Genomic DNA, 24,627 nt, shown 5'->3' on the forward strand with positions numbered 1-24,627 from the left:
GAGTAGCTAGCTTCTTTTGTCATCTTTCAAAATCTCAGCCTAAGTTTACTCAAAAGTTTACCAAAAGTTTTTGGCCATGCTGGGGCAGCGTTTGGGACCACAAGGCCATTTTTCTCCCCTGAAATTTGTGTTGGAAGTATATTGATTCTGGTACTGCTGAGCATGGAGAGCAAACCAACCATTAATACACAGCCATGTCTCTCTTGTCCACATATATATGTATACCCCAACCCATTGTCTCTGGGCTTTACTACCTTTACACACATCCCACCTGTTCTGTCTCTCTACTCCTCCCTCTGCTGACTTCTCCACCATTCTATCCCTATTCCGGGATCCCCCATTCAAAAATTTCCTATCCTATTGGAGTACACCTCAATTCTTGTCCTCCTTCTAACCCCCAGTGCTGTCTCTGTTCACCAGTCCTTTGCTCTTCTCATTATCATTTGCCTCCCCCCACAATCTTCTGAAGTACAGGGGTGTTGTGACTTCTCAGCACTCAGGCTGGTCAAAAATTTTCCACAAAAGTGTGTTGTGATAGAAAATTGGTGTTTTGACTAAACAATTTTTTTCACAATGCCTACATTCTGTGGAAAAAATAAATTTTTCATTAAAAAAACCACAAATGCTTGAAAAAAACAACTTATTGAAAATATTTTTGGTAGTCATAGAATATCAGGGTGGGAAGGGACCTCAGGAGGTCATCTAGTGCAACCCTTTGCACAAAGCAGGGCCAATCCCTAATTTTTGCCCCAGAGCCCTAAATGCCCCCCCAAAGATTGAGCTCACAACCCTGGGTTTAGGAGACCAATGCTCAAATCATTGAGCTATCTCTCCCCCTCACAGGAGTTTAGTTCAGTTTCTTCACATCCCCATTGTCCTCTTTAGGTTGCTCTCATCAACCAAACTACATCTCCCATAATGCACCACAAGTGGGGACTCACATGATGCAACTACTTCCTATGTCCATGACAGGAAACTATGTTAGGTGTAGTCCAATCAGGGAGCTTGTACTTAGAGGTGTTTAATGCATGAGGCAATTGAACTGCAACTGCAATGTGGCACTATGGTTGCATTTGAAAACTGAAATTGATTTTCAATATTTTCCCCAAAAGACAAACTTTTCTGTGGAAAACTTAGATGAAATTAATTTTTATCATTGAAAAATTCCCATATTCTGATGAGTTCTACTCAGTAACAAAAAAGTCTGAAAAAGCAGGCCCATGGTGTCTGCAGTCATCCTCTCGTAACCCAAGGAACCAACAATTTATGAACAGGTTGATCTAACCCCCTCTGTTCTTCAAATTCACATCTATAGAATGGCAAAGATCCTACAGTTAGCTATGGCATCAAAGAAAGGACCAGCCGTAAGATGCAGGATGGCTGGATACAGTTGGGACAGTGGGTTCTTCCATTGTTGAAACTGTCTTTGAAGCATGACTTATTTGTGCATTAATTATTAGAAAATAAATTGAATTACTTTTATTTTGAGTCCATGCTAAGAGGATGCTCAGGTAATGACAGAAGCTGGTCTTAAGGGCGAGCAGAAATGTAATGAACAAGTGCAACACACCCAGTATATTTTTTTCTGAGAGAAGAAAGATGGTCTTGATTTACTGGAACAGATCTCAGGATAGGGGGCGTCAATTCTCAGAGACAGGGATTTTTAAAATTGCCCAAGGAAATTAGGGACCCAGGGAGGTATTTTTCGAATGCCAGTGGGACTTGTGCTCCTAAGTCACTTAGGCATTTTAAAAAAAATAATTCCATCCCAATTTCCATTGGTTCTCAATGGTATTTGGGTACCTAATTCTCTTTTTTGCATTTAAAATCTCCACCGAAGTCCTTTGTAGATCCCAACTAAATGTCTCTATGCCTCAGTTCTCTATCTGTCAAACAGGAATAATAACAATTCCTTCACCTACCCTGTTTATTAGAAATGCAAACTCTTTGAGGCATGGATAACCTATCACTGTGTGGCTGTGCAGTGCTGAGAGCAATGGGGCTCTAATCTCACATTGAGTCTATTGGAGCTATGGTACTGGAATAATAAATCTTTCTTTGTCAACTTAATAAAAATGCCTTTGGTCATGACCTCTAACAGCAATTACAGTTATCAATATGGAACAAATAATCAAAATCAGTGCTAAAACACTTCTCATAAAATGCTTGCAGGATCCTAGGGGCTGGGCCACAGAGAAAATAACAGCCTACTACTCTGCCACCAGATAGATTTCCTCCTTTAGTTCAAGTGTCAAATGGCTGTGCTTTATGCCTGATGATCCACAGTTCCAACTTTACTGAAGATGGTGAGGGAGGAGTTATTACATTGAGCTCCTGCACCAGACTTAGACTAGAGAAAAATATCTGGTCAAGAATTTTCCATTTAAATTGTTTGCCAATGGAAAATTGGATTTTCAACTAAACAACATTTTCTCAAACAGTTCTGATAGTTGTAGTTTGGGTGCCCTATGCTGTTATTTTCCACTATGGGCTGGGGTCTCTGGCCAGAATACATCTCCTATGGTGCATGCTCACTCCATACAACAAGGAAAAAAGCTGGTGCATCATTGGAGATGTAGTCCAGCCAGAGATTGCAGCTCCAAGAGAAACAGGGGTGCATAAGGCATTGAAACTACCATGATGCTCCACGGCCCCATTTTGAATATTTTGCTTTTTTGATATTTCACAAAAAAATCATTTTTGTCAAAATTTCCCAGGGAGGCGGGGACAACACCCAACAGGGTACTGCACAGTAGAACGTCTGCAGTCCGCCTTGTCCTATTCCTGTTGCAATGAATGGAAGCTGTAACAATGGGAGTGGGTTGGAGCCCTAGTCAATCAACAAAGTTACGGGACTTTTCATCCACCAAAACTACTCAAGCCAGAGCCTCTCCTTGGGAGAAGCCAAACTTACAAGATAAATCTGTTGGATCATGTATGTGAGCTGGAGCTAAAGAAAGGAAGGATGATCCAGTGGTTAGTGTCTGTGCTGGGGCTGGTTCAAGGCCCTCTTCTGCTACAGGCTTCCTGTGTCACTTAGGGTCAGATTTGTAAAGGTATTAAGGTATTTGAGGGGGAGGGATAGCTCAGTGGTTTGAGCATTGGCCTGCTAAATTCAGGGTTGTGAGTTCAATCCTTGAGGGGGCCATTTGGGGATCTGGGCCAAAAATGGGGGATTGTTTCTCCTTTGAGCAGGGGGTTGGACTAGATGATCTCCTGAGGTCCCTTCCCACCTTGATATTCTATGTGTCTAAAGATGCTGACAAGAATCTAGTGAGATTTTCAGAAGCACATACTTACGTAACTCCTGGTGACTTTAAGTTGATTTTAGTGTGCATTAGGCACCTCTCTGCATCAGTAGGCATCTTAATCCCTTTTTAAATCTGGCCTAAGTGACAGAGGAAGTCTATGACAGAGTAGGGACCCAAACCTAGGTGTCCAAAGTCCAAGTCGAGAGACCTAACCATGGACACATCCTGCCACTCAAACAGTTGTTTACAAAACATTCTGAAATTTAGCAGTCAGTGAGCAAATTCTCCAGTGGGATCTATTCTTTCTATTGCACCAGCCAGGGATTTCTCCCTCTCCCTGCCCCGAATTTCCCCAACACACACACCCCCTCCCAGTTTTGTGAACTAGTTATGTGCAGTGTTGCCTGTTTAGTGACTGTTTGGAAATTTGAATTGAAATTGAAACATTAATACACACTTTAAAAGCATATACAGTGTATGATAAAATACCTGTATCTGAAAAAGTATAATAGATTTTAAAAGTATAAACATAGACTAGCTTCCTTATACAGCTGTTGTTTTTATGACCATGTCAGTGCATTCATTTTGGTGATGTTGACCAACCTAATAATTTCAAATTATGATTTGTAAACAAAGTCTAAATGAGATCTCCCTGACAGCTATAGTGATGAGGTAGGGGCTGTGGGGAAAGGCTTCAGGACCAGATTGCATTTACATTCACACCTAATCTACCTAGGTATCCAGCAAGCAGAACTGCATTGCCCAAGTGATAGATTTTGGCTGAGGTTGGGTTACAAATCACTTGAATTCAGGGGGAGGGTGGGTAATGAAATGTTGTTCTTATTGTATGAGTAAAGGGCAGTAGAACTGTACTTAGCCTGTGCTGATTGAGGGCACCAAGAGAGAGGGCGGGCACAGGTGTTTTGCTTGATGGTCTGCCCAAGTCACAAGTACTATTTGACCTGCCCCTCTCCACTGTTGAAGACAGAGCTGATTAGGCTCCATAGATAGTCTTTTGTTTTGTTTAGTGACCACTACAGCTGAAATCAGGTCTCAGGGCTCAGACCTGCTGTGGGGCAGTGTTTCTGTGGCAGAGACGGCCCAGCCTGCCCTAGCAGTGAGGTTCCCCCACTGAGAGCTCGGCTGAAATCACTGAGAGCTGGTGGAACCTCAAGAGACCAACTCACAGAGGTCACAGTGGCAGGTGGCAGCAGAAGGTGACGGCGCAGGGCCATTGGCAACAGAGCGATGGAGTGAACAGGGGCACAACGAACAGCAGTGGCCAAAGCGAACAGTGAGCAGCTGGAGGAACGAGCAAGGCGCCTTCTTGCCCCCCACCTCGGAGGTGAACTCATGTGAAAGCAGCTCTGAACTCTGAGTCTCCACTGACCAAGGACAACACCGGTGAGTGTTCAGGAGGCTGTTAAGAATGCTGGAGACACAACACAGTTCATGCGAACACACATGGCCGTGGCATCCTACGTTCTATTTAAGCAAGAGATACCGCACGCTACAAACTGGAGGCCAATGTTTAGTGCATTGTCACTTGTTCATCCTGAAGTTGAACACTGGTTCTGAACAAGACCAGCAAATGCTCGCTATCTTTCTGCAAGAAACTCAACTGACTGGCTAGACACATGTGATACAACAGTGAAAGACTCAACAGTTGAAAACGTGAAGAACTCTCTCACCATAAAAAATTTGCATACATGGCTGATGAATGCACCGATGCAAATGGGCATCAAGTATTAAGTCATTGTGTACATTATCTTGATGTCCGTGGTAGGCCAGTAGATGCATTTCTAGATGTTTAAGTTATAGAAGACACATCGGCTGCATCTGTGACAACACATCTTAGAAGAGTTAAATGCTTGTCAGCTGGACCCCAAACAGATGGCTGCTTGTGCATTTGATGGAGCTGCAAACTTCTCTAGAAGACATGGTGGAGTACAAGCTTTGCTCAGAGAAAAGTGTAACCCTAATCTCTCCTATACACACTGCAGAGGCCATCTACTCCAACTAGCGCTAGTACGAGCTGCAGACTCTTCAAAAGACATTAAAAAAGCTATAAATTTAATGTCTTCATTATATTCTTTTTTCAGTAAGAGTCCAAAAAGACTGAATATCTTAGAAAATAAAGTAGATACACTGGGACTGAAGTTCAAATTAGACCAACCTGGGAAAACCCTCTGGTTTTTTCATGAGCGATCCTTGGTTGTTGTCTTAAAATTACTCCAGCTGTTATTACTGGCTTTGGAAAGTATTTATCAAGATGGGACGGATCTAAGTAGTGAGGCTGGTGGATTACTTTTGCTACTATGTTCAGAGAAGACTATTGCCATTCTCTCCCTTGTAAGTCTACTGTTGAAACCACTTGGATCATTAAACAATGCCATCCAGGCATCTGCTACAACAGTAGTAGATCTTTGTCCAGCAATAGAAGCTACATTTGGATCAATCAGAGAGCTATCCATTGAAAAAGTACTGGAAGAAGCAAAGACTTCAGTCCAGAAGTTGAGTAATGAAGGCATTTATATTGAATCCTTAAGTGAAGAGGACAATAAGTGTTTAAGACAACTGAAAAAGTACACAGACTTGATTCTTAAAAATCTACAACAGCGACTTATAGATTCTACTAAACCTCTACGTAGCTTTTACGGATCCCTGTCCTGTAAAACACCAACAGTTGAGTGGAGTTAGGCACTACCAGCAATGGGACTGCCATAGGCTCAGGACAGAATAGAGAATTTGAACACACAGTGGAATATCATACGACGAATGAATGAAGATTTGACTTTAACTTCTTTTTTACCATCACTAGTGGCTTGACCCAATCTTTGTGCTATGTTTCCTGGGATCAAAGAAGTAGGAATTCATCTCTTGTTACTCCCAGTCACAACAGCTACAGTTGACCATTCTTTTGCCTCAATTGAATAGAATGTTGTGTTCTGAAAGAAGTCGCCTTCTGCCTGATCATGTGAATGATCTAATGAGCATATCAATTGAAGGAATGGTAGTATCGGACACACGAGAAGCCACCAAATATGAATGTATTGCATTCAAGAAGTTCATTAACAGAGTTGTGCAAAATTGTAACAAGAAACCAAAAAGGATGAAGATGTAGTGCTTCATAGAAGGCTTGAGTAGCCAACTTTAATTTTTGTGATGATTTTAAAACATGAGTTAAATCTAATTAAATGGTCATGAAATATTTTTCAGTTTTTACTATGGTGCCATAGACCCACCTTCACCCTCACGGTCTCACCCCTCATCGGCCCTGACCTCCCCGCCCTGTAAATTCAAACACCCCCCCTAATTTCAATTCCTGGTGAAAACACTAAGAGCAATTCTTATTATTTTAGTTCTTAAAAAGATTGCAACCTTATCCACATGTGGAAAACAAAGTTAATTGACTGCTTAAAGAATGTGTCCTAAGGGAAAAGGAAAGTCACTTTAAAAAGCAGACCAAGGATGAGTTAACGAAACACACAGTGTTACTCATTCAATGTATGCAGATGAAAAACTCATATTTTTTTCTCTTCTGAAAGAAATCAGTGAAATCAAGGAAGCACTTTCATCATTACTTTCCTTCCATAAGACTTCTGGATGTTTCAAAGGTCAGGGTTTCATGTTTTTATTTTTTCTTTATCACATTTCTGAAGATCCACTTTTTTTGAATGAAATAAACCCAAAGGATTATCTGTTAATCTCTGTGGACGTGGATATATCTGAAGAGTGAGTAATTCTATTATCATCTGACCGTGTCATGTTTCCAACAGCTACCCTGATTTGTTTTCAGTGACAAAATATTAGTCCTTCTTGGGCGGGAAGACAAGTAAGTTAGAAAAGGCAGAGAGTTCATTTAAAATAATTACTAGTTTATAATGGGGGAAAAGAGAGAGAGAAACTGGCTCTGTGGTGGAGTCAGATGATTAGACAGAAGTACACATGATATCTGATTCTGTTGTCTCCTAAGCCAGCTTTACAACATAGCTGTACTTTGACCATTCTCGGGATACACTAGAATAACATTGGAGTGAGTGAGAGCAGAATCAGTCCTGCTGATGCCAATGGAGGTACTCCTGATTTACATCAGGGTGGGGGAGAGGAGAAAACTATTGAGCTCAACACATATTTTCATATTCTATTCTATTATTTTCTATTCTATTCTACATAGTTTTTATACTGCACTCCCCATGCTAGTATCCAAGCACTTTCTAGTAGAGCATTAAGCAGTGTGACTTCACATCTATTCCTGATTTACACTGGTCTCAGCAAAAGTAAAATTTGGACCCCTTTTCTCCTCTTTCAAGTGAGGGTTAAGGAAGTGATCTTTGGACATGAATTGGGCAAACAGTTTTCTACTTAGAACACAAATTGGCTTGGATTGGTTTGGGCTGAACTCTTGTGATGTGAAAGCCTGAGTTTTTTGCCACCATGAAGGGTGAAACTGTCATGAGATTGGCTATTGTAAAAATGTAGGGCTTAGTTGTTACCTAACGGATTCCCACCTAACGCCCCCAAAATTTTAAATACTTAAGTTTTCACATCTATCTATCTATCTATCTATCTATCTATCTATCTCACACATTTTTCCTCTGTTTTCCCTTTCTAATCTCTTTCTCTACTTCTGCTCACTTTGATCTTTTTTCTCACTATTTTTATAATACATATACTTATAATATATCTATTTAGGTCTGTGACGTTATTAACTTGAACTGGGACCATATAGAATATTGTTGCATCCAAGGTCCTGTAGTGACAACAAATCTTGTATAGAGGGGGTCAAATAAGGTGTCTAAGACAAGGTTATGGTTTGCTGGCTATGATTATGCTATCATAGAATCATAGAATATCAGGGTTGGAAGGGACCTCAGGAGATCATCTAGTCCAACCCCCTGCTCAAAGCAGGACCAATCCCCAACTAAATCATCCCAGCCAGGGCTTTGTCAAGCCTGACCTTAAGAACTTCTAAGGAAGGAGATTCAACCACCTCCCTAGGTAAAGGATTCCAGTGCTTCACCACCCTCCTAGTGAAAAAGTTTTTCCTAATATCCAACCTAAACCTCCCCCACTGCAACTTGAGACCATTACTCCTTGTTCTGTCATCTGCTACCACTGAGAACAGTCTAGATCCATCCTCTTTGGAACCCCCTTTCAGGTAGTTGAAAGCAGCTATCAAATCCCCCCTCATACTTCTCTTCCACACACTAAACAATCCCAGTTCCCTCAGCCTCTCCTCATAAATCATGTGTTCCAGTCCCCTAATCATTTTTGTTGTCCTCCGCTGGACGTTTTCCAAATTTTTCACATCCTTCTTGTAATTTGGGGCCCAAAACTGGACACAGTACTCCAGATGAAGCCTCACGAATGTCAAATAGAGGGGAACGATCACTCCCTCGATCTGCTGGAAGTGCCCCTACTTATAGATCCCAAATTGCCAGTGGCCTTCTTGGCAACAAGGGCATACTGTTGACTCATATCCAGCTTCTTGTCCACTGTAACCCCTAGGTCCTTTTCTGCAGAACTGCTGCTGAACCACGGTCCCTAGTCTGTAGTGGTGCATGGGATTCTTGCGTCCTAAGTGCAGGACTCTACACTTGTCCTTGTTGAACCTCATCAGACTTCTTTTGGCCCAATCCTCTAATTTGTCTAGGGTCCTCGGTATCCTATCCCTACCCTCCAGTGTATCTACCTCTCCTCCCAGTTTAGGGTCATCTGCAAACTTGCTGAAGGTGCAATCCACGCCATCCTCCAGATCATTAATGAAGATATTGAACAAAACCGGCCCCAGGACCGACCCTTGGGGCACTCCACTTGATACCGGCTGCCAACTAGACATGGAGCCTTTGATCACTACCCGTTGAGCCCGACAATCTAGCCAGCTTTCTATCCACCTTATAATCCATTTCTATCTATATGCATGTATCATTTTTGTATTTAAAGTTATAAGTATTGGCTCTATACTGTCTGTAGTTCAAACTTGTGCTCTGCTTCTGGGTGACACCCCAGACAAGTTGGTGTCAGCTCTGCATAGCCTGCTTGATGGCCCATTAAGGACCATCAGCTATACAACTGACCCATTGAGAGAAGGCAGACACGCCTTGTGACTCAGCAAGGTATGCGGGGACATGCCTATGGACAGAACTCTGAGGTTTTTCCGGGCCATGTGAGGGACAGCTTGTCTTTGGAACAAAGAAAGAAAGACCACATGGCAAGAGAATATAAAAAGCTGCTGCAGCTCCTCCATCTGGTCTTCAGTCCTACTTCGTACATCTGGAGGAACCTTGGCACATTGAAGCTTTGAACCAGGGACTGAAAGACCCATCCCAGATGTGGATGTACTCCAGAGACTTGATTTGAACCTGCAGTTTATTCTATCACTGCTGCAAGCCTGAACCAAGAACTTTGCCGTTACTGTATGTAATTGATTCCGTTTAACCAATTTTTGCTCTCATCTCTAGCTTTTCCTTTTATGAATAAACCTTTAGATTTTAGATTCTAAAGGATTGGCAACAGAGTGATTTGTGGGTAAGATCTGCCTTTTATATTGACCTGGGTCTGGGGCTTGGTCCTTTGGGATCGAGAGAACCTTTTTTCTTTTACTGGGGTATTGGTTTTCATAACCATTCATCCCCGTAACAAGTGGCACTGGTGGAGATACTGGGAAACTGGAGTATCTAAGGGAATTGCTTGTGTGACTTGTGGTTAGCCAGTGGGGTGAGACCAAAGTCTGCTCTGTTTGGTTGTTTTGGTTTGCCTTAGAGGTGGAAAAACCCGAGCTTTGGGTTGTAACTGCCCTGCTTTAAGCAGTTTATCCTGAATTGGCACTCTCAGTTGGGTCTTGCCAGAACCAGCATCGTTACAGTGGCATAGTTTTGCTTGGATCCACAGAACCAGGTCAATTAAACTTTGGGTCAGAACCCCATGCTATCCAAATTTGAATTTTGATATTGAGATATTGAATTTTGGTATTGGTTAAAAAGCAGTTGCAATGGGTGAGCAAAAGAACATAGGAGAGCCTTGACAAAAAAGCCCTGAACGTTTTGTGTTCAGAAAAGGGGATAAGCTTTAGAAAGAAAGTTACAAATTAAGAACTGAGAGACCTGTTAATGGCCAGTGATCAGAAGGCTGGAGCACAGCCCTTACCTGATACTACAGAAGCAATGAAACTGCAAGCCCTGAGAGACGGCCTGCAGTTGGAACATGAACAAAAACTGGCAGAAATTCGAATGAGAGAGAAGCAAGCCTTGGCCCAGCTGGAGAAGGAGGCTGATGAAAGGAAGGAAAGGGCTCGCAAGCAGTGCCTGGAGCAGCTGGCTGCTAAGAAGGGGGTTTGCCAGATGCAATAAAAAACTACCAGACTTCAGCTCCAAGTCAAAAAAGCAATGGAAAAACAGCAGAAATTGTATTCTCTTGAAAGTCCAATATATAACAATGTTGGTATGTTGTATAACTCTGAGGAGTTGTCTGGGTGTAACCAAATGTACCCCAACACTGCCACCTTTTACGTAAATACTGTTACTGTGAGTTCAGTAGAGGGTGACTCCATAAATTGTGCCAATGCTATGTATGGAAGTGGTAGTGGAAACTTCATAAAGAGTGTAAAAGTTAATGGTAAAAGTTGGTTAGGGCAAATTATGGCTTCTAACATCACTCTTGTTAAAGCAGATCTTGTCAAAGAGGAAGATTACTTACCAAATCAGAGTGTGACTGTTGTAGTCCTCTATGAGTTTACTGTAAGCGTGTCTTTAGCCAAAATCTACCTTGAATGGAATGGTACTAAACATGAAATTATAGCTGGTGTAAGGAAGTTATTGCCTAAGGATCTTTTGATTGGGGAAAACCTTTGTTCAGTCCAGGTAACCGGTCACAAGAAAGGAATGATCTTAAACCTGTGTCTATTATGGGCAATTATTTGCTTGGGGAGGGTTTCTCCAAATGTTTGTCTGTGAATGAAGTTTCTGAATGTCTGTCTAATGTCTCAGAAGTGAATCTGGAATTAGATCAAGCACAGAAAGAACTCATAGGTCAGGAAAATGTTTCTCAGGAGCAGACTGAATTGGATAGTCAGGTTAAAGCCCTAATTGAGGAAGGAAAGGGTAGATTTTTAATGGGTGATGGATTGTTGGCTAGTACAGCTTCTAACAGTGAACATGGAAAAGGTAACTGTGATTTGCTGGAAGTAGCTCAGTGTCGTGAAGAGAGCAGCAGTTTATCTGTGGGGAGTGGCAATGTGCCTGGTAAGGAAAGTTTGGATGAGCCTAGGCAGCCTTGTGAGCTGAAGGCTTTGTCTAGTCAGCAGTTTGGGAAGGTGAGGATAGTGGAAGATGAGTGTCCCTATACCTTATCTGTTACTTGTGTGGAGAATTGTGACAGTGAAGGAAATGTGCCTGTGTCTGTCAGGGGTATTGACTTGCCTATGGAGGGAGCTACCCCAGTCTCCAAGCAGTTGTCTGTGAACAGCCCTGTGTGTTGGGACAAGGGAAATGAAATCCAAAGCTGTGTGTCTGGTAAAGTAGAATGTGTCTATGCCTCTTTTTTGTCTGTGGAGCAGACAGAAGGTGCCTTTCAGCCTGTGATGGTTGAGGATAGTGCAGTTGTCTCAGAGTTGGTTCTGGATTCAACTAAAGCCCAGGAAGGGAATGGTCCTAAGTTTGTGTCTGCTAGGGAGAATGGCACTGTAACTAGGTTGCATCCAGTTAGTGTCATGGCAAAATCCCAGAGACCAAACAATTCTGGTGCTTGTATTTTGCCTGTTGCTAATGTGTGGCTGGGAAAGGGTGTTGCAACTCTGTCTAATCAGGGTGATACCCTAGCCAGGGCACAAGGAGAGCAGAAAGGTGATTTAATTGTGTTACCTACTGATGGTGTGGAAACTTGTAGCAAGAAGGAAAAGATTCCTGAACTTGTGTGTGGCAAAGGGAAGGGGAATGCTTCTAACCTTTTAACTAGGAAGTCTATAAGTTTACCTGAAAGGGGATTGAGTAGGAATCTGCCTGATGGGCCAGAGGTGATTCTGGATGTAAGTGAGAGCCAGAAAGAGTCTGTTGTTGCTCAGGGAAGTGTTCCTTTAGAGCAAGCCTTAGGTGAAGAAGGTAAAGGCAGAATTTCTGTGAGGGGTGAATTGCTGCTTAGAAAAGCTCCTGGGGAAAGGAATCCTCATCATAGTCTTTGCAAGCAGTTTACTGCAACTAAAGGCTGTGAAAGTGATTTAACCAAGAAAGTTTCAGTTCCTAACAGCCAGAAATTTTCTGTGGTGAATGGATCCACTGACTTTCCTGTTGAAAGATCCAGTGTGGTTAGCTTTGAGAAGGTCTCAGATGGAGTGAAAGCTGTTAAGAAAGTTGAATGGTCCTATAAGCAAGTGGCTGTGTTTGGCCAGCTTGTTGGGGAGACAAGGTTGTTGAGAGAAGAATGTCTCCACGCTGATTTTGTAAGTGAACAGACTGTGTCTCAGGTTCTGAGTGAAGACTGGGTAGCTGAGTCTGCAGAGCAGAACAGCTGTGCAGTTAATCTCTCGAGAATGCTGGGGATGGCAGGTATACTCTCATCTCTAGACACTGTGCATATGACTTGTATTCTCTCAGTGAACTTCACATCTGATTTCATGTGGAAGCGCAGGTTGGTAAGGGAAGGACAACAGAACTTTGAGTCTAGCTTGTTAGTGAAAATGGATGGTATCTCTCTAAGACAGAGTCCAGCCTTGGAATTCTTAGCAGTGAAGCATCTGAACACTGGTGAATAGGCTCCTGTCTGTTTGAATGCAAATTACCTGACTGACTGGGAGAAGAAAGACTTGCTAATAGCCCTTAGCAGAGAGAGCACACCCAATCAGCCAGTGAATTCTGTTAAGCAAGGGAAATCAGGGTTTGATCCTTCAGGACAAGGAGGAAACAGAGACATTAATTTTGCAATGGAAGCCACAGGCTGACCCTAAAAGGCCCAAACCCCAATGGTATTGACCCAGAGGTGTGGCAAGACAAACATAATTGTAGATGGACACTTGTAATGAATTTGTTGCTATTGCTCATGGTAATTTTTGTGACTAATGTGTTGCTGTTACCAAAAACTGTAAAAATGTACAATGTGCATAATCTTGGAAAATGTTAAAAGGAATACATGAGAACACAATTTATGTTAAAAGGCCTTGTTATACTGATGTTTCAGTTAATGCCTGTAAACAATTGTAAAGGTACCTTCCCCACTCTGAACTCTAGGGTACAGATGTGGGGACCTGCACAAAAGACCCCCTAAGCTTATTCTTACTTAGGTACAAACTTTGCCTTGTCCTTGAACTGTATGCTGCCACCACCAAGCGTTTTAAACAAAGAACAGGGAAAGAGACCACTTGGAGATGTCGTCCCCCAAAACATCCCCCCAAGCCCTACACCCCCTTTTCTGGGGAAGGCTTGATAATAAGATACTCACCAACTGGTACAGGTGAACACAGACCCAAACCCTTGGATCTTAAGAACAATGAACAATCAATCAGGTTCTTAAAAGAAGAATTTTATTTAAAGAAAAGGTAAAAGAATCACCTCTGTAAAATCAGGATGGTAAATACTTTACAGGGTAATCAGATTCAAAACATGGAGAATCCCTCTAGGCAAAACCTTAAGTTACAAAAAGACACAAAACCAGGACTATACATTCCCTCCAGCACAACGAATTTTACAAGCCATTAAACAAAAGAAAATCTAAGACATTTTCTAGCTAGATTACTTACTAACTTTACGGGAGTGATAAGGCTTCTATTCCTGGTCTGTTCCAGGCAAAAGCATCACACAGACAGACAGAACACTTTGTTCCCTCCCGTTCCAGATTTGAAAGTATCTTGTTCCCTCATTGGTCATTTTGGGTCAGGTGCCAGCAAGGTTACCTTAGCTTCTTAACCCTTTACAGGTGAAAGGGTTTTGTCTCTGGCCAGGAGGGATTTTATAGCACTGTATACAGAAAGGTGGTTACCCTTCCCTTTATATTTATGACAGCAGTATTAAAACTTTTCACAGGGGAAAAGACATTCCAAACCTGATGTGCTGTATGACAAGGGAAACTGAGGCACACTACCATATTGCTTTCATGGCTAAAGGCCAAGATTCCTATACTATGGACAACATTAATATCTACATTGATTTGATGTTAACTGGGTTCCAAACATTTGCCAGAGCTTGTATACGTAAAGTAGCTTTAGCTTTAGCTCTTGGCAAGATCACATGAGACATACAGGAACCATGCTGCAAGAGCAGATCCAATCCCCTTTTGTTCTAACAAAGTTTTTCCTTGAGTTTGTAAAGAGATTCAGTTATGTTATTGAACATGACTTTGATAAACCATTTCTGTTATAAAACAATACTTGCTGTAGTAAGACAGAACCAAGGAGGGAAGCTCTTGGGATTCAGTCAGTGATGTTTGTGTCATCCCTTCCTCCATCAATTTTGTTTTGGGGGTGTGACGTTATTGACTTGAACTGGGACCATATAGAACATTGTTGCAACCAAGATCCTGTAATGGCACCAAATCTTGCATAGAGGGGGTCAAATAAGGTGTCTAAGACAAGGATACGGTTTGCTGGTTATGATTATGCTATCTATATGCATGTATAATTTTTGTATTTAAAGATATAAGTATTGGCTCTATACTGTCTGTAGTTCAAACTTGTGCTCTGCTTCTGGGTGACACCCCAGACAAGTTGGTGTCAGCTCTGCCTAGCCTGCTTGATGGCCCATTAAGGACCATCAGCTAAACATCTGACCCATTGAGAGAAGGCCGACACGCCTTGTGACTCAGCAAGGTATGCGGGGACATGCCTATGGACAGAACTCCAAGGTTTTTCCGGGCCATGTGATGGACAGCTTGTCTTTGGAACAAAGAAAGAAAGACAACAAAAACACTAACCCAGAAACCCATCCTTGCAACAAAGCCCAATGCCAACTCTGTCCACATACTTATTCAAGTGACACCATCACAGGAACTAATCACATTAGCCACACCATCAGGGACCCGTTCACTTACCCATCTACCAATGTGATATATGCCATCATGTGCAAGCAATGCCCCTCTGCCATGTACATTGGCCAAACCGGACAATCTCTACGCAAAAGAATAAATGGACACAAATCTGACATCAGGAATCATAAAATTCAAAAACCGGTAGGAGAACACTTCAACCACTCCGGCCACTCAGTAAAAGATTTAAGGGTGGCAATTTTGCAACAGAAAAGCTTAAAAAATAGACTCCAATGAGAAACTGCTGAGCTTGAATTTATATGCAAACTAGATACCATTAACTTGGGTTTGAATAGAGACTGGGAGTGGCTGGGTCATTGCACATATTGAATCTATTTCCTTAAGTTAAGTATCCTCACACCTTCTTGTCAACTGTCCAAATGGGCCATCTTGATTATCACTACAAAAGGTTTTTTTTCCTCCTCCTGAAAATAGCTCATCTTAACTAATTAGCCTCTCACAGTTTGTATGGTAACTTCCAATTTATCTGTATGTATATATACATCTTCTTACTATCTGTTCCATTCTATGCATCCAATGAAGTGAGCTGTAGCCCACAAAAGCTTATGGCTCTAATAAATTTGTTAGTCTCTTTTTAGAAAAAGCTGCTGCAGCTCCTCCATCTGATCGTCAATCCTGCTTCATACCTCTGGGGGAACTTTGCGACACTGAAGCTTTGAACCAAGGACAGAAAGACCCCTCCCAGCTGTGGATGTGCTCCAGAGACTTGATTTGAACCTGCAGTTTATTCTATCACTGCTGCAAGCCTGAACCAAGAACTTTGCCGTTACTGTATATAATTGATTCCATTTAACCAATTCTTGCTCTCGTCTACATCTTTTCCTTTTATGAATAAACCTTTAGATTTTAGATTCTAAAGGATTGGCAACAGAGTAATTTGTGGGTAAGATCTGCTTTGTATATTGTCCTGGGTCTGGGGCTTTTTCCTTTGGGATCAAGAGAACCTTTTTTCTTTTACTGGGGTATTGGTTTTCATAACCATTCATCCCCATAACAAGTGGCACTGGTGGAGATATTGGGAAACTGGAGTGTCCAAGGGAATTGCTTGTGTGACTTGTGGTTAGCCAGTGGGGTGAGACCAAAGTCTGCTCTGTTTGGTTGTTTTGGTTTGCCTTAGAGGTGGAAAAAACCCAGCCTTGGGCTGTAACTGTCCTGCTTTAAGCAGTTGGTCCTGAATTGCACTCTCAGTTTGGTCCCGCCAGAACCAGCATTGTTACAAGGTCTACATTTTTATTACAATTTTCCTGGCTTGTTAAAGTTCTCTCATTCATTCTCAACCTTCTTTCAACTTTCAGGACCAGTCTATTTCCAACATGATAAACTACACATGTTGATGTTTGCTTATAATGAAGAAGAATGATACCTGTTGCAAGCAAGCGTGATTCTTACGTATTGTCTTCTCTGTCCCATATCCAGAGTTGTGATGGATCATTCCACGGCATGTGTTCACTGACACGTATACCAATGTGGTGATTGGAGCTCATTGAGGGAACAACTGTCTCTTCTTTCCTCCATATACAAAAAGAACCATGGAAAACCACACCACAGTGGCTGAGTTCATCCTCGTAGGGTTCGGAGGCCATCCCGAACTGCAAGTCTTCCTCTCTGTCCTCTTCTTGGTTCTGTACACTGTCACCCTGCTGGGGAATGTCAGCATGATCACCATCATCAGCTCTGACTCCAGGCTCCACACCCCCATGTACTTCTTCCTGAAGAACCTGTCCTTCCTGGACCTCTGCTACTCCTCCGTCATTGCCCCTAAAGCCCTACTGTGCTTCTCAACGGGGCACAGAGCCATCTCCTACAATAGCTGTGCTGCCCAAATGTTCTTCTTCTCTCTCTTTGGGACCACTGAGGCATTCTTCCTAGCCGTGATGGCTTATGACCGCTTCGTCGCCATCTGTAAGCCGCTGCGCTATCCAATCACAATGTCCAAGAGGGCTTGTATTTTCCTGGTGGCGGGCTCCTATCTCTCAGGCTGCCTCAACTGCAGCATCCAGACAGGCTTTACATTCACCTTGTCCTTCTGTGGGCTGGGGAAAATTGACCACTTCTTCTGCGACGTCCCCGCAGTGATGCAAGCCTCCTGCTCTGACACCTTTGCCAGTGAAATGGCAATGCTGGTCGTGTGTGGGTTCATCATAGTGAGCACTGGCCTGGTCGTCCTTATCTCCTATGGCTACATCATTACCACTGTCATGCGGATACCCTCCGCCGAGGGAAGACGCAGAGCCTTCTCCACCTGCACTTCCCACCTGGTGGCTGTGAGCTTGTTCTTTGGGACAGTCTTCTTTATGTATGCCCAGCCTGGGGCCATAACCTCCCCAGGTCAAAGTAAAGTGGTCTCTGTGTTCTACACCATTGTCATTCCCATGCTGAACCCTTTGATCTACAGCCTGAGGAACAAGGAGGTGAAAGAGGCCCTGAGAAGACAACTAAAAAAGAAAGGCTTTTTCCACTGAGTTCCCTGAAGTAGCAAGGCTATTGAAGAGTGGATAGGTATTTGGGACGGATGACAATGGGTGCCAAAGACAGCGGAATTCCAACAAGGCTCTTCCATGGAACAATGGTCTCAGCTGGTGAATATTATGGGGAAAGGCAGGGACTTTCAATTGCCTAAGGAAATTAGGCACCTTACTGAATATCTAACTCCCTTTGACTCCTTTGAAAATCACAGACGAAATGTAAGGGTGATGAATCGGAGGCTAAGTCTATATCCCTTGGAAGGGGAACTCTCTCTAACATGGGGGTGGATGGTTTTGTGGTAAAGATGTTGGACTGTGACTTGGTAAATCTGGGATCTATTTCTAGCTCCCCATGTGAACATGGGCAGGCTGCTTAAGCTGAGATGCTAACAGATTTGAGCACCCAACTCTCATTAACTTTAATAGGATTTTAGTGTCCAAAGTGCTTAGGCAGCTTTGAAAATCTCAACCTTAATCCCACTGTTTCTCAGGTCCTCATCTGTAAAATGTGGATATTGATACTTCGTTTCTCTGGCTCTATCTGTTTACATGCTGACTTTTTTGGGAGCACAGACTTTTTCTGACCATGTATTGTGCAGCATCTGGTAAAATGAGACCCTGAATGTAAGTGGAATCTATAGTCATTGCTAATACGATAACTTTGAACCCTGGAGATGCATTGGCAGGGACAGCTGACAGCCACCCCTATGTGAAGAAAACCAGCCTCTTGATTCTACTTTGCATGGTTGCTTACCCTTTCCTCTGAACATTGTCAAACTGTATGTACTCCTTTCAGTGGATGCTAATGTAAAAGTCTCAGAGAAATAAACTATGGGACTTAGGCTCCCAAGTCACTTAGGGACATATTTTCAAAGGTATTTTGGCACCTAAAGAGGCAGATAGGCACCTGGAGGGACTTTAGTAAGCACCTAAACAGAATTGTATCAAATCAAATGGGACAGAATAGATTATGATGCTTAAGGGAAAAGATCCACAAAATGTCTCTCATTAAGAGGCCCAGTTCAGCTCCACGCGAAGCTGATAGTCATTCCATTGACTTCAGTCAAAACCCCAGATACCCCAGCTGGTGTCAGTTGGAAAAGATCCATTGAGCTCAACTCACTGAAACCCCAGTTGGTGTGAAGCAGTCGTAGCTCCACTGTAGTCAATGAAGCCAGATACCTAGCTGGTGTAAATCATCCCCTTTGCCATCAGTGGGCCAGATATGAAGCTAGTGTAGATCATCACACCTCCACTGAGTCACTGACTTCAGTGGACCTCTGCTGGTTTCCACCAGCCGGACCCCTTGTGTGAGAGTGAGGACCTGATCCCATGTCCTTTGAAGTCAATGGAAGGACTCCCATTGATTTCAATGGCCTTTGGATCAGGCCATGAGATCAGAATCTGTCCCACTATCTCTTGGCTCAGAGAGTAGAGCATGGAGTTGGCACATGTGAGGACAATAGCCAGTGTCAACATTTGGTCAGCAATATGTTCTCCTTCCCATTGGAATCAGCAGTAGAACTCCCATTGATTTCAGTGGCACCATGATTGTGCCCAGTCAGCAAACTGATTATCAAATGTAAAGTCACATGCTCGTAATCCCCCTCCATAAAGTAAAAGACCAATTGTTATCCCCTTAACATTATACCCCTGAACAATATCTTAGTGTCATTGTTAGCAGTTACTGACTTTCACAATCGTGCTGATGAAAATGGATATGCAGCATGCAGAGGGATTTTCAATGGCACCACGGGCCACATTCACAAAGGAATTTAGGCTTCGCACAGCTCAGTGTCATCGCAGCTCAGTTTTAAGTGCCTAGAAAATTACTGGGATTCACAAAGCCTGAGTTAGGTGCCCAGGCTCCCTGTGCAAGGAGCAGAGAGAGCTAGGTGCCTTAGAATGGCATTGACAAAAGTCAGCATGCTAGGTGGGTCCCAGCCAATGGGAGATGCTGATGCTCAGGGGTTCGCTGCCTAAATCCGGGATTGAGGGAGCCCCATATCTGAGTATCCCATAACCCAGGGGTAAGGGCACTCACCTGAGAGGTGGCAGATCCCTGTTCAAATCACTTCTCCCCCTCTGAGCACATTTACCACGTGGGGACCTTCAGGCGAGTTAGGCCCGAATTCCCTTGGTCCGTGCATCACTCTGAGGCTTACGTGTCCAGACATCTAGAGGGAAGCAGTAGTGCATTGGCCACATGAGTGCTGACTCCGTGGGTGCACCAGGGCTCAAGCACCCATGGAAAAAAATAGGGAGTGCTCAGCACCCACCGGCTACAGTGCTTCCGGGCCCCAGGGCTGGCCTCCGATCAGCTGTTCAGCAGGCCCTGGGGTGGCCAGAGGAGCAGTGAGTGGCTGGCGGGAGGCGCTCGGGGGAGGCAGAGAGTCATGAGCAGCAGGCTCACAGGCCGCGGGTGGGGAGTCTCGAGGGAGAGGGCAGAGTAGGGGCAGGAAGAGTCAGAGTGAAGGCAGGGCCTTGGGGGGAAGAGGCGGAGCAGGGCCTCGGGCAGAGCAGCAGTGGAGTACCCACTGGGGGGAAGAAAAGGCCAGTGCCTGTGTCATGCCTAAAAGCAGAAACATAGGCGCCCAGGGAGCTTTTACTGCAAAAACTTAGGTGACAAGTTAGTTTAGGTAGCTACTGGATTCCAGTCCTGGGTTTACAATGGCTGCAGTTGCTCCACGGAGCCAGGCCCATGCTCAGAAGGGGCCCCGGCCTGCTCCGCTTGCACTGCGCCCTGAGACCCCACTGGCTCCCCCCGCCCACTCGCTCCTCTTGGCCTGCCCCCCGCTGCCTCCTCAGCCCTACCCCCTGCTCCTCTCTGCCCCCTGGCCGCACCCCAGTGCACCTCCCGCTCTGGGCAGTCTCTGCTTCCCACCACCTGTGGGGCCCTGCCTGTCTCCCCGGAGCTGAACTGCCTGGGACTGGTGCAGCCTGGCCTGTATCAGCCCAGGGGTGGGGGAATGGGACAGTGCAGGGAGCTTGTGGGGGCAGTGCTGGGCTGTGAGGGGGTAGGGAAGATGTGTATGTTGGGGCACTGGGAACTGGGGGTTCTGTGTTGGGTGCTGGGCAGTTGTGGTGAGGTTTTGGGCAGGGGGGCGCTGGGCAGGGATGGTGTTGTGCAGGGCGCTGTGCATTTGTGGAGAGGTTTGGGGTGGGTGCTGAGCACAGTGGATCTGGGGGGGCTCTAGACATAGGGAGTCAGGAGGATGTTGGGTGGGGGGGGCTTTATGGCATGGCATGGGTCCACTCCCCAAGGGGAAGGGGCATGCTGGCAGCACAAGGCCAGGTGGGCCACTGTGTGTCTGACAACTGCTGGTTTGTAAATAGTGCCCTTGCCCTGGGCTGGGTAGAGCTGGGCTGCCCCTGCCATGCCATGACTCATTGCCCCTGGCTGGCCCCACACTCTGGGGACTGACCTCCCCAGGCCATGCTCCATTGCTCCCATGGGGAACCACAAAAAAGTTTGGCACTGGGCCCACAAAAGGTTCATCCAGCCCTGCTGGGTTTGATAGCAGCTGAGCAGGGATTTTGTGAATCCCAGCGGGTGGGATTTAGGCCCCTAAATTGGCAGTTGGATGCCAAAGTCCCTTTGTGCATCTATTCCATAGGCACCTAACACTGAATGATTACAATGGGTGTTAGGTGCCAAGATACTGTTGAGAATCCCACTAGGTGTCAGAATAAATCTGGCTCAAGAAGACTACTCAAATGAGTAAGGGCCAGATTTTCAATATATTCAAGTGCCTAACTCCCACTGGAATTTAAAATAACTTTAAAATCTGTCCCCGTGTTAAAAGAAAGAAAGTTTCAGCTTTTCCACACAACAATGTAGAGAGGCTGTCATTTACACATTGAAAACAGACAGAATGTATGTCCCTTTATAATTTTATTTTTATGTTTTAAAATTGGTACATTCTGAGACTCATTCACCATATTTACAGGAGACTGATATTCAGTGATTAAGATCCTGGGATTTCCATGGTAAATGATCAGAGTGAGTCTGATACAGCGACCTATAGTCCACCTAAATCTCATCTGAGTTCAAAGAGATTTTATCCTCTAAAAAGCCTGCAGAATTGGGCCATTGTTGTGTCCATTTCACCTCCAAAAGAAACAGGAAGCGGGTTTTGATGTGATTCTTTTACTAAGTTAATGAAACTTTAAATGTGGAGAGAATGGTCTTGACCTTTCCTTCATTTATGCAAGTTTTACAACAATGCAACTACATTGATATCAGTGGAGTTACTCTGGTTTTACAATGAGCAGATGAAAGGAAAATCCATCCCCTTGGCACCAGCAGATTTTCTCTAGACTTACACTTGGGAGAGTGAGAAGAGAATGAGCACCACTGGCTGCAACGGAGTTACTAATGATTTACACCAGGGTGTGTGATAGTGGAACCAAGCCCAGTGGTATAAATGCAGCTACTAGTGATCTATACCAGGATGAGTGAATACTCCTGATTTACATTGATAGGAATGAGATTTGAATCAAAACCACTGACTTTACTGAGGTGTGTTACAGACACAACACAGGAGTATTGCACATAGATGAACCAGTCTAACATAGACTCTATCTGTTTCCATTACCTGATACAGATGTCACATTTTTCACCATTTTCCAACAGCTACCTCACCATGACATCAGAGATACTTCAAGGGCCAGATTCTGAGCAGGCTTAAATCCATGTAGCTCCACTGAAGTCAGATTGGCTAAACCAAATTTATATTACCCAATGATTTGGACTGAGGTAATTCCTATTATCAATATACGGAAATATACAAATAAATATGGAAATACTTTATTGTCACAAATATGTTGTATAGTCAATGATCTGGAATGTTATAGGAGCAGAAGAATTGCCATGCATCATCATCCTATCTCCAGTAGTGCCCAGTGTCAGCTGTTTCAAAGACAACAGTATTATAATCTGAATCATGGAGAAAAATTCTTCCTAAATGAGAGAGTAACAGTTGGTTCATACCCCAAAGCAGGAGGTCCCTATAAACAATGAAGCCATTTTAGAATTCTGCAAATTTATTTGATTACATAATATCCAGTGGTAATGAGTTCCACAGCTTAGATGGCTAGATAGATATTTTGAGGTAGTCCCCTACTCTCCCGTGTTGTCCCCCCCCACCATTCATACACTGATCCCAAATATTCATTAGTTTATAGCTGGAGAAAAATGACAAAGAAAAGCAATTACATATTTTGTCAGAAATTTGTATTTCTTCTTGTTGTTTTTTTGTTCACATTTCAGAAGTTCACAAAAGCCCTGCACAGGCAGATCTGGTCTCTGTGTTCATAAGCAAGGTTCAACTTTTCAAAGATTTCTTCCCCATAGTTCTGCCCCAAGCTTCTTTCACCTCTTTGTTCCTTAGACTGTAGATGAGGGGATTCATCATGGGGATGACAAAGGTGTAAAACACAGACACCGCTTTCCTTGGGTACAGAGAAGTTAACTAGGTGGGCTGTGCATACATGAAAGCTGTGGACCCATAAAATAAACTCACCGCTATTATATGAGAGGTGTAGGTGGAGAAAGGTTTGTGTCTGCCCTCAGCAGAGCGAATCCTGAGGATGGTGGAGATGATATAAGCATAGGAGATGAGCACAAACAGGGAGGTTCTCCCTATGACAAGGCCAAATAAGGTAAACATCACCAGGTTATTGACATACGTATCACTGGTGACGACACTAATCAGGGGAGGGCCGTCACAAAAGAAATGATCAATCTCATTCAATCCACAATAGTGCAGTGAAAAGGTGAAGCCAGTCTGCACCTTGGAGTTCACGCAGCCACCAAAATATGACCCCGCCACCAGCTGAACACAAACCCACTTGGACATGATTACAGGGTACAAGAGTGGGTTGCAGATGGCAGTGTACCGATCATGCGCCATGGCTGCCAGCGGGAACGCTTCAACAGTGAGGAAGACAGAAAAGAAGAAGAATTGGGTGGCACATCCATTGTAGGAAATGGCTTTTCTCCCTGCTAGGAAGCTCACCATGGCTATGGGGGCGATGGTGGAGGTGAAGCAGAGGTCTAAGACTGACAGGTTCATGAGGAAGAAGTACATGGGCATGTGCAGGCGAGAGTTGGCTCTAATGAGGAGGATCATGCTGGCATTCCCAAGCACGGTGGTAATGTAAATCACCAGAAACACCACAAAGGGGACGATGTGAGGTGCTGGACCACTTCCAAACCCTAGCAGGATGAATTCTGTCAATGCTGTGCAGTTGTCCTCTCTCGCTGTCTCCATCACCTGAAATTCCGTATCCCAGAGGATGTTGAGAAGATACATTCATGAATGTTTTGGAAGTGCTCAGATCCCATGGGGAGGGATAGAAACGTACCTTTGGAGTGATTTTCAGAATTAGTCAGCTGACTCCTTAATTCACTGCCGTTCTGTGGCAATCCCAGCCTTGAGAGATGAACTTGATGGCAAAACAGCCTTTGGCTTCACTGTAAGAAGATCAAGACCTAGTAATCCAAGTTCAACCAATTCATAATAAAATTGGAGTTTATTTATGTATTTATTTTGGGAGGTGAATCTTTTTGAGATTCTAGCCAATTTTTAATCAACTTTTCTGTATGGTTGTAATACAAGGCATGATGATAGAATCTCTCCTTCCCTGAGTAATCCCACTGATTTATAAAAAGGGTGGAAGAATTGGTGCCTTAAATATGAATTTTATCAGTCTATGGATGAATATATACATGAATTATTTCTTCATAATTTCTTTTCCTGGAAGATTGCAGGGGTTCCATTTGAGAGCTTTTACCTTTAGATAGAATATTGTCTGTCTTAATCCAGGTCAAATTAAAGGGATTTTTGCCTGAATAAGAATGGAGTAAAGTCTTAGTA

General features: G+C 43.7%; 1 protein-coding gene and 1 pseudogene across 1 annotated transcript; one reads left to right on the forward strand and one right to left on the reverse strand.

Moving 5' to 3' along the window:
• Positions 1-16,810: 16,810 nt before the first annotated feature.
• Positions 16,811-17,743, forward strand: LOC140897010 (olfactory receptor 9S13-like). The gene has a single exon (XM_073309263.1). The coding sequence runs from the start codon at positions 16,811-16,813 to the stop codon at positions 17,741-17,743; it is 933 nt and encodes a 310-aa protein (XP_073165364.1).
• Positions 17,744-23,073: 5,330 nt separating this feature from the next.
• Positions 23,074-24,021, reverse strand: LOC140897011 (olfactory receptor 9S13-like; annotated as a pseudogene).
• Between the last annotated feature and the right edge of the window lie 606 nt (positions 24,022-24,627).

Source organism: Lepidochelys kempii, chromosome 13 (genome assembly GCF_965140265.1).
Source record: "Lepidochelys kempii isolate rLepKem1 chromosome 13, rLepKem1.hap2, whole genome shotgun sequence".
In the NCBI taxonomy this organism is placed as follows: Eukaryota; Metazoa; Chordata; order Testudines; family Cheloniidae; genus Lepidochelys; species Lepidochelys kempii.

Coding starts and splice junctions, on each gene's coding strand:
- LOC140897010 (XM_073309263.1), top strand. CDS start 16,811: ATGGAAAACCACACCACAGTGGCTGAGTTCATCCTCGTAGGGTTCGGA.